Here is a 12,752-nt window from a genome sequence, read left to right as displayed (position 1 = left end):
ATTCCCTTGAAACTCATATTTGTTTTTTTAAACACTTTTATTAAATTATCACTTGTGACACAGGCAAATTTACATTTATACAAAAGTAATCAAACTGTAATCAACTGTATTAACATATTAACATTAACACACATTATATTTCACATATATTGCTATATATCATATAACCTAAGCAACATTACATAAAATATTCATTTTCTGCCCACTTATTTAAACAAGAAACATCTTTATTAAAACATTACTTACAACATAAGCAATCATTCAGTTATATAAATGAAAACAAACCACACTGACACATTCCCAGTTGCAAACAATATACATCACTTATAGTCGACCCAATCATTTTCAGTCAAACATTACATAGCTCATTTAAGTCCTGCCTTTGTTTAAACCTCATTCCTCCAGTGTATGTTTTGTTCCCACAATTCCCATTTTTCCTATGTAGTTTGCTCCTCCCATTTTCTAAAGATAGAAAACTGGCAAAGGAACTAACGTATTGAGAGCAAATAACTAGAGAGCGAAAGGTAATAGAATGGGAGGAGACCAAGAATTTATTTGGACTGGAGGTTAGAGATTGCCTTCCATATCAGGGATTGATATAGGCAAAGAAAAAGAAATAGAGGGGTCTTAAATAAAAGATCAGCACTGGTAGGTGTTTTAGTAGAATCTAGAATGGAAGCTACTATTAAAAAATGAATAATTAGTTGAGCATATAAAATATTGCATGATAACTATAAGAATCAATCAGAGGAGGTTAGAAAGGATTAGGAAGAGAGACTGGATAAGCAATTCAAAAAGAAATAATGGGAAGACATATGTATGTCTCCCAAATATGCAACATAATCTAGAAGATTTAGTACTTTTGCTTGGAAATGTTTACATAGATACTTTTATACCCCAAGATGGCTCCAGAGAACGTTTCTTCAGGTAGGTAGCAAATGTTGAAGGTGTGACAGGTGAGAAAGAAGTACTTGGAAACATATTTTTTGGGAGTGCGGTGAGTTGGCAGACTTTAAGGATTCCCTGCAGGATGCACTGTCAGAGATGCTGGCTGGGCAGATTAGTGTGATGAGGGAGATGTTTTTCTCAGCTGTGATACAGAATCGGAACTGCTTAGACATGGTAAAGCCTTGGTGTGTCTAATTATGGGGCCTGCCAAAAAAGCACTTACTAGAAAATGGAAATCAAAATCAAAACTCATATTTGTTTTAAGTTCAACTAAGAAACCATTAAAATATTGTTTTTCATTACATATACTACCTGTCTGGACAATGACAATTATATGCATGCATGCAGTCACCCTGTAATTACAGATTTTGAAGGAGTATGAAAGTTACCTTGAGCACTTGGTCATTATAATACTGGCTTTTAAGTGTGAAAAAAAACACACTACAAAACTGTTGCCTGTGAGAAATTAAATAGGCAATAAATACAAGTCATATCCCTTCACCTGAAGTTCTGCTGTGTACTCGTTGTGACCTGTTTACCAAAACATGAAATGACAAGAAACTGTCAATGTACATAGATATTGGCCCATGCTCTCCAACTGTGAGTTTCTGTAAAAATCTGCAGTAATATTTACCAGACCCATACCAAAGAGAGAATCATAAACTGACAACATAAACACACATATTCCCAGATTATACATTACTTTTGTATAAGTCATTTAATATTTATGAGACTAAAAGGTAAAACGGTATCTAGAATACTGAAGGTAAACTGTTAATGTCAAACCCATTCTGTCAGAAGACATGCACATGCGCACACACACACACACACACACACACACACACACACACACACACACACACACACACACACACACACACACACACAAACACACACACACACACACACACGCACACACACACACACACACACACACACACACACACACACACACACACACACACACACACACACACACACACACACACACACACGCATGCATATATAAACAAACATCAACCACTATGTATGCAAAGGTCCTAAATACTAGACTCATAAAAGCTTCTGTTGTATCTAAAAAAACTATAAACGAGAAAATCAAAACCATGGCTCAAATAATTAACATATTACACAAACCACCCACTGACCACAGTAAAGCAGCCATAGAGAGTCACCTTAATGGGGCAGTGGGGAAACCCTATAATAAGAAAACATCTGGAGTTAACAACACTGTGCCAAGATGGACTCAAAAGCTCATAAGGAAGCAATGTGACCTGGTTACCCTAAAATCATCTTGGCATCAGTGCCTCCACTGGAAAGTAAAACAGACATATGCCTCCTTGAACTTTTTAAGTAGCTTGTAACAATGTTCTGCCTGCCTGGAGATGCAAGTAGGGACATCTCAAGTAGGTTGTAATGAAATATTGCTAAATATGATGTTGTCATTATTCACACAGGAGTGAATAATCAAAGAAATTATTTCTCTTGAATATGTAATAGCATAGGATATTGTGGAATTATTACACATCCTAGCAGCCAGCATGGGAAAACACATTTCTTTAGAGAAATCTTTCCATTTCCTCATATGAAACCTATGCAATATAGCAAAATTATGGTCTTTAATCACTGAATAAGGAAACAGTCATAAATATGTGATTCAGTGCCTGTTGGCATGGGGCGAGATGTGGGTCCAGCCAGAAAACTTAGCCTATAACGGGCTTCACTAATCTCCCTAGGGAGTACAAGTACTGCACAGAAAAGTTTTCAACCCCATAGTGTGATTTTAAGACCTTTTTAAATAACAAGACAAAAAGAAATGAACAATACACTAGTCTCTAGAATGTTTTAGATAACATTGAACAAATAGTTTCACTAATTAAGGTGTTAGAAAGATATCAGTAATACCCCTGCTTGTGCTTTATCAGTATTGTGTTCAGAAGACCAAACAGCAACACTGTATAATGGATATTTTAAGAGGTCACCTGTGCAGTCTGTTCAAACACATGTGCACTTCGTCCATCCAATACTGAGTCACATTAGACTCCATGAACAGCTGACACCAGTAACAGTGTTTACTAGTAAGCAAGGAATGGGAATAAATTGTCAGGCCTTTCTTCTGCATCACACATGCCCACTCACAATGTACAGTTTGTCAGTAGAACTTGTTGTGATGAGTTAGACCACCCCATGGTTCTTCTTATACCCATGTGCAGTACTGAGTACCTACTCGTACTGTTGCGAACTGCTAGCTCTCTGAAAGTTCACCTTCCTACCCATGTCTTCAGCAGTGTTACACTGCAGATTCTCATGTCTTTAGGCAGTGTATTAAACTGTTCACTCCCTCATCTAAAGGTCTGCCAGTCTTTCAGATAGAGAAACATGACATCTATTCACCATCCTGGGAAAGTAAGTGCTGTTGTCTGTCTTTCTTTTTTGTTCTCTGCATTTCTTTCTGTACACTATAGGAGACAATTTAAAATATTCAAATAATACTTGTTTAATTTTATCATAATTTAAACACTCTACATCACTTAAATTTACGACAGCATGCATTGCCTTACCCATGAGCAGAGGAGTTAAAAATCTAATGTACTGCCTCTGATCAGTTTGGTATCAATTGCACACCCTTTCAAACCCCTGAATGAACTGACTAAAGTTCTTCCTCTCTTGTTCACTCAGCTATTTGGTGCATACCTTCCCCATACAGAAATCACAGATACAGTTAATTAGAGTTTCAAATTTATGTGCTAATACGTTTGTTTCCTACTCCTGGTTAGCTAACTCCTTATAGAATTTTTTAATTGCAGTCATACCTTTTAGCTTCCTGGCCTAGTAATTGGCATTGATGTTTTAATCACAGGGTACAAAAATTACAGTTTCTTTTTCACATATACATTTCACATAATATATATATAATTGCTGTTACTTACTTTCTAGAAGAGGGTAGTTACATATTTTAATTTCAAACTTCATATGCTTTTTTATAAAATGCATGGAAAAGGGTAACAACATGTCGTATCTCTGTTCACGCCATTGAAAAACACACACTGCAGATTCAGTCACATATTTTAATTTACCAGCTGCAAGTCGATAAGGCTTCCATGCAGCTCACATAGTTCTTACAGTCTGATTCAGAAGACAGTGGCAGATTTATTTTTCGTATCACAAAAGGATATTATGGATGATGGCTGTAGCAGAAATTTAATGTGATGGCTGCTACTGCAACCATTTGTGAGAGGAATCAGTATTCATTTTGCTGCTATACTGCATACCGCTGGGAAAATGTTCCTTTCCTAAGAGTGTCTTATCGCCACAGTTAATTATAATAAATAAGGGATAGCAGGGGGTAAAACCTTATACAGAAGATGTGTGGAGGGCTGTGCACATCCATGGGAATGTGAGCATCAAATGCACATTAAATACATTTTTTGTGTGTGGAATATGAATGTTGCTTACAGTCATGGCATGAAAGATATTATTACACCATGTTTAGATCAACCATTTCTGGGTGTAACAAAATACAATGCAAATTGTAGCCATCAGTGCAAGAGAGCTCTCTACACAGCTTTTCCTGACAGACCGAAACAGAGCATGTCTTCATGTGATTGCAGCAATCATTGCTCTCTTATTATTACGTTTTGCTTTAACTTTTCAGAGATTGCAGTAGAGAAAAACTTGACATTGGTAATAAAACTCACATTCTTTACTTTGTAAACACTTTATTATAATTAATACTAATTCTGTATTTATCTTATTTCAGGTAAAAGGGTCTGCTTAGGTGAAAGTCTTGCCAAAGCAGAGCTGTTTCTTCTTTTTACAGCTTTGATTCAGAAATTCACCTTCTATCCCGCTCCTGGTGTTACTTCTGAGGACCTCAACTTGGAACCTGATTTTGGTATTACATCATCCCCAAAATACCACCTGGTGTGTGCAGTGTCTCGCAAACAGAAAAAGGGTCCATAACCGTCTTATGGATTTATGTTTAAAGTTTATCTGGCACGTTGTTTACCAATATTTTTGTCAAGAAATTGATGCTTCTGTAAATTTTTCCATGAGTGAACTTAATGTCATGAAAAAGAAAATAATTTCCTGCAAATCAAATCCATTGTTTTTGCTATATTTAATATCTTGTTATATGTTTTACATGCTTATGTGAGCATACTGGTAACATGCAACTATAATGCAACTAAAAGCCAGTTACTGTAGTCAGCCTTTTCTTTTTATTTTTTTTTCATAAGTCCACTTCATTCTAGCCTTTCCATATTGTTCTAATGGTAAATGCTGTCTCAGCTACAGTGTCCTCACTTCAGTCCTGGACACTGAATAATGCTGTCTGGGTAGGGTTTGAATGCTTTGTATCTGCATGTTTTTCTCTGGATACCGTTGTTTCTTCCCACATTGATTGGTTTTCTGTAACAAATTCTCCTTTGATTTATATTGTGGAGCATTTCTCTCCATGTCTCTCCCGTAAAGGAGCCTCTGGCTCAGTTACATTGGTACAGTTAACAAAATGGAATTAAGTAATAAAATTAATAACAGCATTCTGGCCTCATCATGTTTTTGTGTCTCTATATTGTTTCAAAAGCACTCCCAAAATGGAGAAGGTGGAGTTCATAGCTATAGCCCACAGATTTTACTTTCATTTACAAGATTAGGGAGTCACTGATTGCCCATGATGATCTTGGGGCTCCTTTCACCTCTGTAATGAGGCGGCATACCTTCATCATTAGTCAGCACCACTGACTCGACAGATGTTACTGAAATGGGGGATGCTCCCTTCTTCAATATGTGGTAACCTCAAAGGTGATTGTATTAAGTAGGGGGGTACAGACAGTGCAGCACCTGTATGAGGTTGTACATTGATTTGACCCTCCCAATACCCCCCTTGAAAAAGACCCTCCCAATCCCCCCCTTGAAAAAGAAAAACAACATGCTGTATACCTTTTATTACAGGTGGCTTTGTTCAAAACAGCATTCATTATTTTTGTTTTGCAGATACTCATTCAATACCCTATGCATACAAACTCAAACCACCTGTTATGTGCAGTCTGCAGTGGTCACTACATAATGTCCTCTTCTTAAGATATGCAAGCCGCACTACCAAATGTGATCATGCAGTGTGAGCAAGTTTGATGACAAATACATACCTTTGCCCTGAGTCCTCCTTTCCAGGTCTTTCATTTTTTTCTGCATTCTTTTTATTCTGATTCCTTCTGCATCTTGCATTTATTTAATTTGAATTTGTTTACTAGTGAAAAAAAACATTGATCCCAATGGGCTAATTTCAGGATCAGGCTTTGAGTCTCTTCATTTAGGAGAAGAACAGCATAACAAAGTTTATAATGTTAAACAAAATTCATATATTCATAAAATTGCAAGATTTATAGAGCAAATAAAAATATTAACAAAGGTTAGCATTGTTGTAAAATGTAAAAGTCTTCATACTGAAGTTTTTTTTTTTTTTTTAATAATTTTGTTCTCGGACAGATTTTTTTATAACTCAAGCAGTAGTTTCTGAAGTATAGAGCTTACATGTTCACACTTAAAAGAGTTAATGCATTCAGAATAAAATTGGTGTCAACAGCAAGGGAGCTGGTTATTTTGAGAAAAAATAATTTTCCTAAAGTCTTATGGAAGATGAGGACCGTTGCTTGTCAGGTCAGGAAGAAACAGCCGAACATTGTGGGCTCTTGTTCACACAGCTTTATTATATACAAACACATCATAAACTAGTCTAAATAACTTTAACTTATAAACAAACCATCATGCACATAGGTGTTAACACTCTGGCTGCACCTTCAAAATGACACTGAAGCTAACACATGCTCTGTATTTATATGCACACACAGATCTTGAAAATGCTTCTTAAAGGTACAGCACACCTGTTATTCTACAGCCTCCCTCTTTGAGAAAACGAGTTAGTCATTGTCACTGACATTAATAAATATGCAGTTTACACAGGAAGGATTTTCACTGGTTCATAGGTATTTACTAGGCTAATGACCACAAGGGCCTTTTTAAGCCTAGCCATGCATCCCGAATCTCTGACAAGTTCTGACACCCTTGATAAATGTAAGCATCATGCAATTATTCAAAGCTAGATACATATATACAACTATGTCCAAGTTGCTACGTATTTCACACTAGGCTTTGAAATGTGACCATATCATGTGACATAAAATTTGGGATCTGGTTTAGCAACTGGGATTGTCTCTGCTGACTGTTTAATCTTAAGAACACTGGAATCATCTGACGGAACAGTATCAGGAGTCAAGACATGTCCTGGAACAGGAATATCATTTGGATTGATCTGAGAGTTAGAGTCTTTATCTCAGGAATGATGCTGTGATATCAGTTCTGCTACAGGAAGATGTCTGAGATTTCTCCTGTACTTCACACCTTTGCATTTAGCAAAATAGGATCTCGGCTCTGCACATATACTCGTTGCTTAACCTATTCGGTCAAAACCTTTCACTGTTTGTATCCTCACTGTCTCTCCTTTTTCCAGTGGACGAAGAAATCTGCTCAAGTTGTCATAGTTGGACCTTTGGAAAGAAGGCTTTCTAGATAACTGGGCTTTGATTACTGTGTTGTTTTCAGCTTTAGGCCTCAATAAACTAGAAATGATAGGCAATGTTGTTCTGGTTTGCCTAGATAGAAGTCTCTGAGCAGGTGAATGAAGCATATTGTCACAGGGTATGTTTCTGAAATTGAGTAAATTCAGAAAAACATCAGTATTATCACACTTTGATTTCACAAGTAATTCCTTTGCACTCTCTACTGCATGTTTAGCAAGTCCATTTGATTGTGGATAATCTGGACTACTAGCAACATATAAGAAGTCCCACTCTCTTGAAAATTTCTGAAACAATTGACTGGCAAATTCAGTACCATTGTCAGAGATTATTATGTGGACTGCCATGGACTGAGAAATTGCATTTCAACTAATTAATGACTGTAGTAGAAGTTAGGTTAGGTAGTGGATCTATCTCAAACCAATTTGAATAAGAGTCTACCAGTACTAAGTAATGTTGATTGTTCCACTCAAATATGTCAGTAGCTACAACAGACCAAAGTAGATCAGGGATTTGACTTAGCTGAAGTGGTTCTTTTTGCAAATGCAGTTTAGTATTATTACCCACTGAACGGGAAGAAAGTACTTTATCAATGTCTTTTGCTAGAGAAGTCCAAAATACTAGTCCTCTTGCCCTTCTCATAGTAGATTTGGGACCTGAGTGACCAAGATGCAAAATCTGGATATATTCTTGTTGTAATGAAGAAGGAACAACAATTTTATGACCCTTGAAAATAATGCCATCTTCCATCAACAACTCATTTCGGCAAGGAAGGTAAGATTGCACTTCAGGCAGTACACCAGATTGCTTTGACGGCCATCCAACACTGATATAGTGACTGAGCTTTTGCAAAATTGGATCAGTAACTGTATGATCTCACAGCTCATCAAGTCCTGAGGTAGAAAAATTACACACTTCCATGACATCAAAGTCAAAATTCTCTGCGTCAAGCTGTTACGTTGTATTTCTGGGCGATCTGGATAGGGTATCAGCCAGATAAAGAAGTTTGCCTTTTGTACAGACTAGTTTGAAGTTGTACTTTTGCAATTTAAGCATCATTCTTAGTAATCTCGCCAGAGCTGAATGCATAGACTTCTTTAAAATAGTAACCAAAGGTTGATGATCAGTCTCAATCTGGATATCTCGACCATATAAATAATCATGAAACTTGGAACATGCAAACAGTGTTGCCAAAAGTCCCTTCTCAATTTGAGCATCTCAGTCTAAATGTTCTAGATATGTAGGCTACTGCCCTGCCTCCTTGAAGAATAACTGCACCTAAACCAAATTGTGAAGCATCGCAGGAAAGAGTCACTGGTTTGTTGACATCATAGTACCTTAATGTTGGAGAGGGAGCAATTTTCTGCTTGAGTTTCAAATGCTTTCTGGTGCTGCTTTAGCCATGACCATGTAACATTCTTACATGTGAGCTCTCTCAATAGTGCTGTCAACTCACTGAAGTCTGATATAAATTTGCCTAAGTAATTGACTATACCAAGAAAACATTATACAGCTTGCACATTATCCGGTGCTGGCATTTCAAGAATGGCTTCTTAATTGGATGGCTCTGGTCTCAACCAATACTTGTAAATAAACGACCAATATATGTAACTTCTGGTAGTCTGAATTTGTACTTCAGAGGATTGAGCTTTAATTTGGAGAGATGCACTTATCTAGCCAAACTGGAGGTAAAGCTCTCTCCAACCAAGACTGAACTTGACAGTCATGAGGAGAAGGTAAACATTTGTACCACACCACACTCATCACATAGTCTCACTAAATCTACACCACCAAAATCCACACATAGTAACACAAAAACATTCATGGAGGCTCTCAATAATAATCTGTCTAAACAACAGATACCTCCAAAGCAGAAACGCAAGCAACCTCCATCCCCCAAAACAACCCAAATGACACATAGCCCATAGACTCAGTGTGCCACTCAACCACAGCCAATAAGGCAAAACAACGTACCCAACACACTAGTCATAGGTGACTCTATAGTCAGGCACACTGATGTCACACTCACCAGGCTAAACAAGGAGAAGGCTACTGTCAGCTGCCTGTCGGGTGCCAGGATCCGCCACATAACCCATGCACTCAGGTTACTCCACAACAAGTACAAATATGACTCTGTCATTGTCCATGTTGGTGTGAATAACCTGAGACGTACCTCCCTGGACTACATGAAAAGAGACATGGAAGAGCTCTCCGATCTTGTAGCCCAGGCAGGCATGACCCTAGCTCTGAGTAGCATTCTGCCATCGACCAGAATGATACTGCAGTACAAGGACAAAATCATTGACTTCAACAATTGGCTAAGCTTCTGGTGTCATTCTAAGGGGATCCAGTATCTGTCTGCTTGGGATGACATGGTCAACAGACCATGATGCTTTGCCACAGATGACCTGCACCTGTCACCCCTGGGATTCCGGATACTGACTAAGGCTCTTGCTGCCCCTATAGTGCCTTTTTTAGGCAAGGTTCAAATAACAAATTCACCACCGTAACAGGAACAGGCAAGCAAAAACTGAGGGTAATGCTACTCAATGCTAGAAGTCTAAGTCTCAAAATGCACTCACTCGAAGCACTCCTTAAAATGGAAAACATTGATATCTGTGCAGTGACTGAGACCTGGTTCAAGGCTCCAGAGAGCACCCCTGCACTACCAGGCTATAACTCATACCACACTTTTCGGCCATGTAACCTGGACTGAAACAACAAAGGCTGAGGTGTGTCCATATTCATTAAGGATATCCACACCACCAGGCTAGTTGCTCAGCATAATGCATCCCAGGTTATCCAAGTGCAACTAACTCTGGGCAAAACTGCACTCATTGTAGCTTGCTACAGATCCCCCACCATGCCCCAGGATTCCCACTCCTCTTTTCTTGATGTACTGAAAAATATTAGGGATCAACCAAACACCCTAATAATGGGCGACTTCAACTACCCCACCATTAACTGTGAAAACTACTCATGTATCAACTCCTTAGCTCAATGCTTTCTGGAATTCATAAACTCCAATGCCCTGGATCAACATCCACACACCCACCAGGGGCAGCAATATCCTAGACCTAGTCATTACCAACATGAGTGACCGGTGTTCCACACCTGAAGTCAACTCCTCGTTGGTCTGATCCCACCATAAGCTAATCACCCTTGATATTCACATCCCGCCCCCACCCCCCATTAAGGAAACTGCGGCAAAAAATTTCTCCAAAGCCAACTTCATGCTTCTTAAGACAGAAGTGGTGAACTTCATGACACCCATGCAGATGGACAATATAGTTACAACTGCTGAATCCTACACAAATGCATTCTAAAAGCACTTACATGAGTGCATGGATCATGCTATCCCAAACAGAACCAAGATGCTGTCCTCCAAAAAAAGGAAGCCAATCTAGTGGTCATCTGCCATAAACAAACTGTACAACAGAAGGAAGAAACTGTTGCAAAAGAGAGTAAAATCCCATGAGTGGAGGCGCTCCCTGGTCAGCCTCAGTAAGAAGCTGAGATCTCTTATAAGATCCTCCAAAGCTAGCTATGAAAACAAAATCGCCACTAATTCTAAGGACAACCACAAAGCATTCTATAGCTATGTCAAGAATCTTGATGGCAACATCCAGATCTGCTCTGAGTTACAGCACAACAGCATGAAAATTACAGAACCAACTGATATTGCCAACATCCTGGCAGACAGGTCCAGTGCTAAAGGGCCCATATCTATACAGGAGGAATGCAGAGTCCCAGTAATCACAGCTACGCAGGTAAAAGCTGTACTCTCTAAAGCCAAAAACACAGCATCCATGGGACTGGACAACATCCCAGGCTGCGTTTTACACAAACTTCAGAACGAACTAGCTCCCAACTTAAGCACCATGTTCAATAACAGCCTCGCATCAGGCTTTGTGCCCACTGAATGGTGCACAGAAACAGTTATCCCACTCCACAAAGGGGGAGCCACCACTGAACTATTGACCTATTAGCCTGATGAGCCTGGTCTGCAAGGCCATGGAACGTATCATCATGGAACTCATAAACAAAGACATTGGTAACCTCCAAACTCTGGATCCCACCCAGTTCAGGCTTGTGAAAGGCAGATCATGCCTCCTGAACCTAATCAACTTATTTGAGGCAGTCACCAAAGCTGTAGATGAGGGTAAGGTGGGTCACACAGCCTATCTTGACCTCACCAAGGCTTTCAACACCATCCCCCATTCTGGAATTAACACTAAATTCACTAAACTAGGTATAAATCCCTATGTCACAAGATGGGTTGCCAAATGGCTCACTGACAGAACCCACACTGTAAAGGTTGCAGACTCCAAATCTGACCTCAAAGCAGTGATAAGTGGAGTACCACAGGGTTCCGTTCTGGGACTTCTTCTGTTTGGTATCTACTTCTCTGAAGTACAGGCTAACACAGAAGGCCTCTGGCTAATGAAGTTTGCAGATGACTGCAAACTAGGAGCCATAGTCAAGTCCCCAAATGATGTGGACATCCTACAGAAGGGCCTCGCTGAGACAGATGCCTGGTGTCAGAGCCATGGCCTCAAGCTCAATGCCAAAAAGTGCAGTGTCATCCCCTTTGGTAAAAACTCTGTACCCATGAACTACCACATAGGCAGCAATCTACTTAACACCAAATTTGAGATAAGAGAACTTGGGACCCAGGTGGAAAATAGTCTCTCCTTTGATAGTCAAATTGCCACAGTAGTCAGGAAGTCCTTCTACGTGGCACACCTCATCATAAAAAGGGTTCTCATCCAGGAAAAAAGGTAATTGTTCCCCTCTACTCGACACTTATTAGACCCATTGTAGAGTACAACACCCCTTTTGCAGTGTACCTCACAACATCTGCAGCAGCTGGAAAGGCCACAGAAGTACCTCACAAATAGAATTACTGGCCTCAAACAAATGCCCTACACTGACTGCCTCAAAAAACTCCAGCTTTACACCATAGCATATCACCTACTCCAAGGTGATCTCTGCCTAACATATAAAGCTATGTCAAACCCAGAGCTGTTGGACATGCTACACCTGAAGAAATCCCAATCCCTCTGAGCTACATGCTCTTGGGACCTAAACCTTGTCACCACAATAAACAGGACATGCTGGAGGGATAGATTCCCGTCCCAGAGACTCTCCATACTCTGGAACAGGCTACCCATCTATGTCAAGCAAAGTTCTTCATTAGCACTCTTCAAGAAAAATCTTGATGAGTGG

General features: G+C 39.3%; 1 protein-coding gene across 1 annotated transcript in view; it reads left to right on the top strand.

Moving 5' to 3' along the window:
* The window catches only part of LOC122816616 (cytochrome P450 2K4-like), a 381,747-nt gene extending 376,795 nt beyond the window's left edge, over positions 1-4,952 (top strand). Inside the window, exon 9 of the mRNA XM_044089524.1 lies at positions 4,709-4,952. Within this exon, the coding sequence (XP_043945459.1) occupies positions 4,709-4,911 (203 nt within the window). The 3' untranslated portion in view covers positions 4,912-4,952. The remainder of the gene's footprint in view (positions 1-4,708) is intronic.
* The last annotated feature ends 7,800 nt before the right edge of the window (positions 4,953-12,752 follow it).

Source organism: Protopterus annectens, chromosome 12.part0 (genome assembly GCF_019279795.1).
Source record: "Protopterus annectens isolate FY-2018-M chromosome 12.part0, PAN1.0, whole genome shotgun sequence".
In the NCBI taxonomy this organism is placed as follows: domain Eukaryota; kingdom Metazoa; phylum Chordata; order Ceratodontiformes; family Protopteridae; genus Protopterus; species Protopterus annectens.
This window is presented reverse-complemented; position numbering and strand designations above follow the sequence as displayed.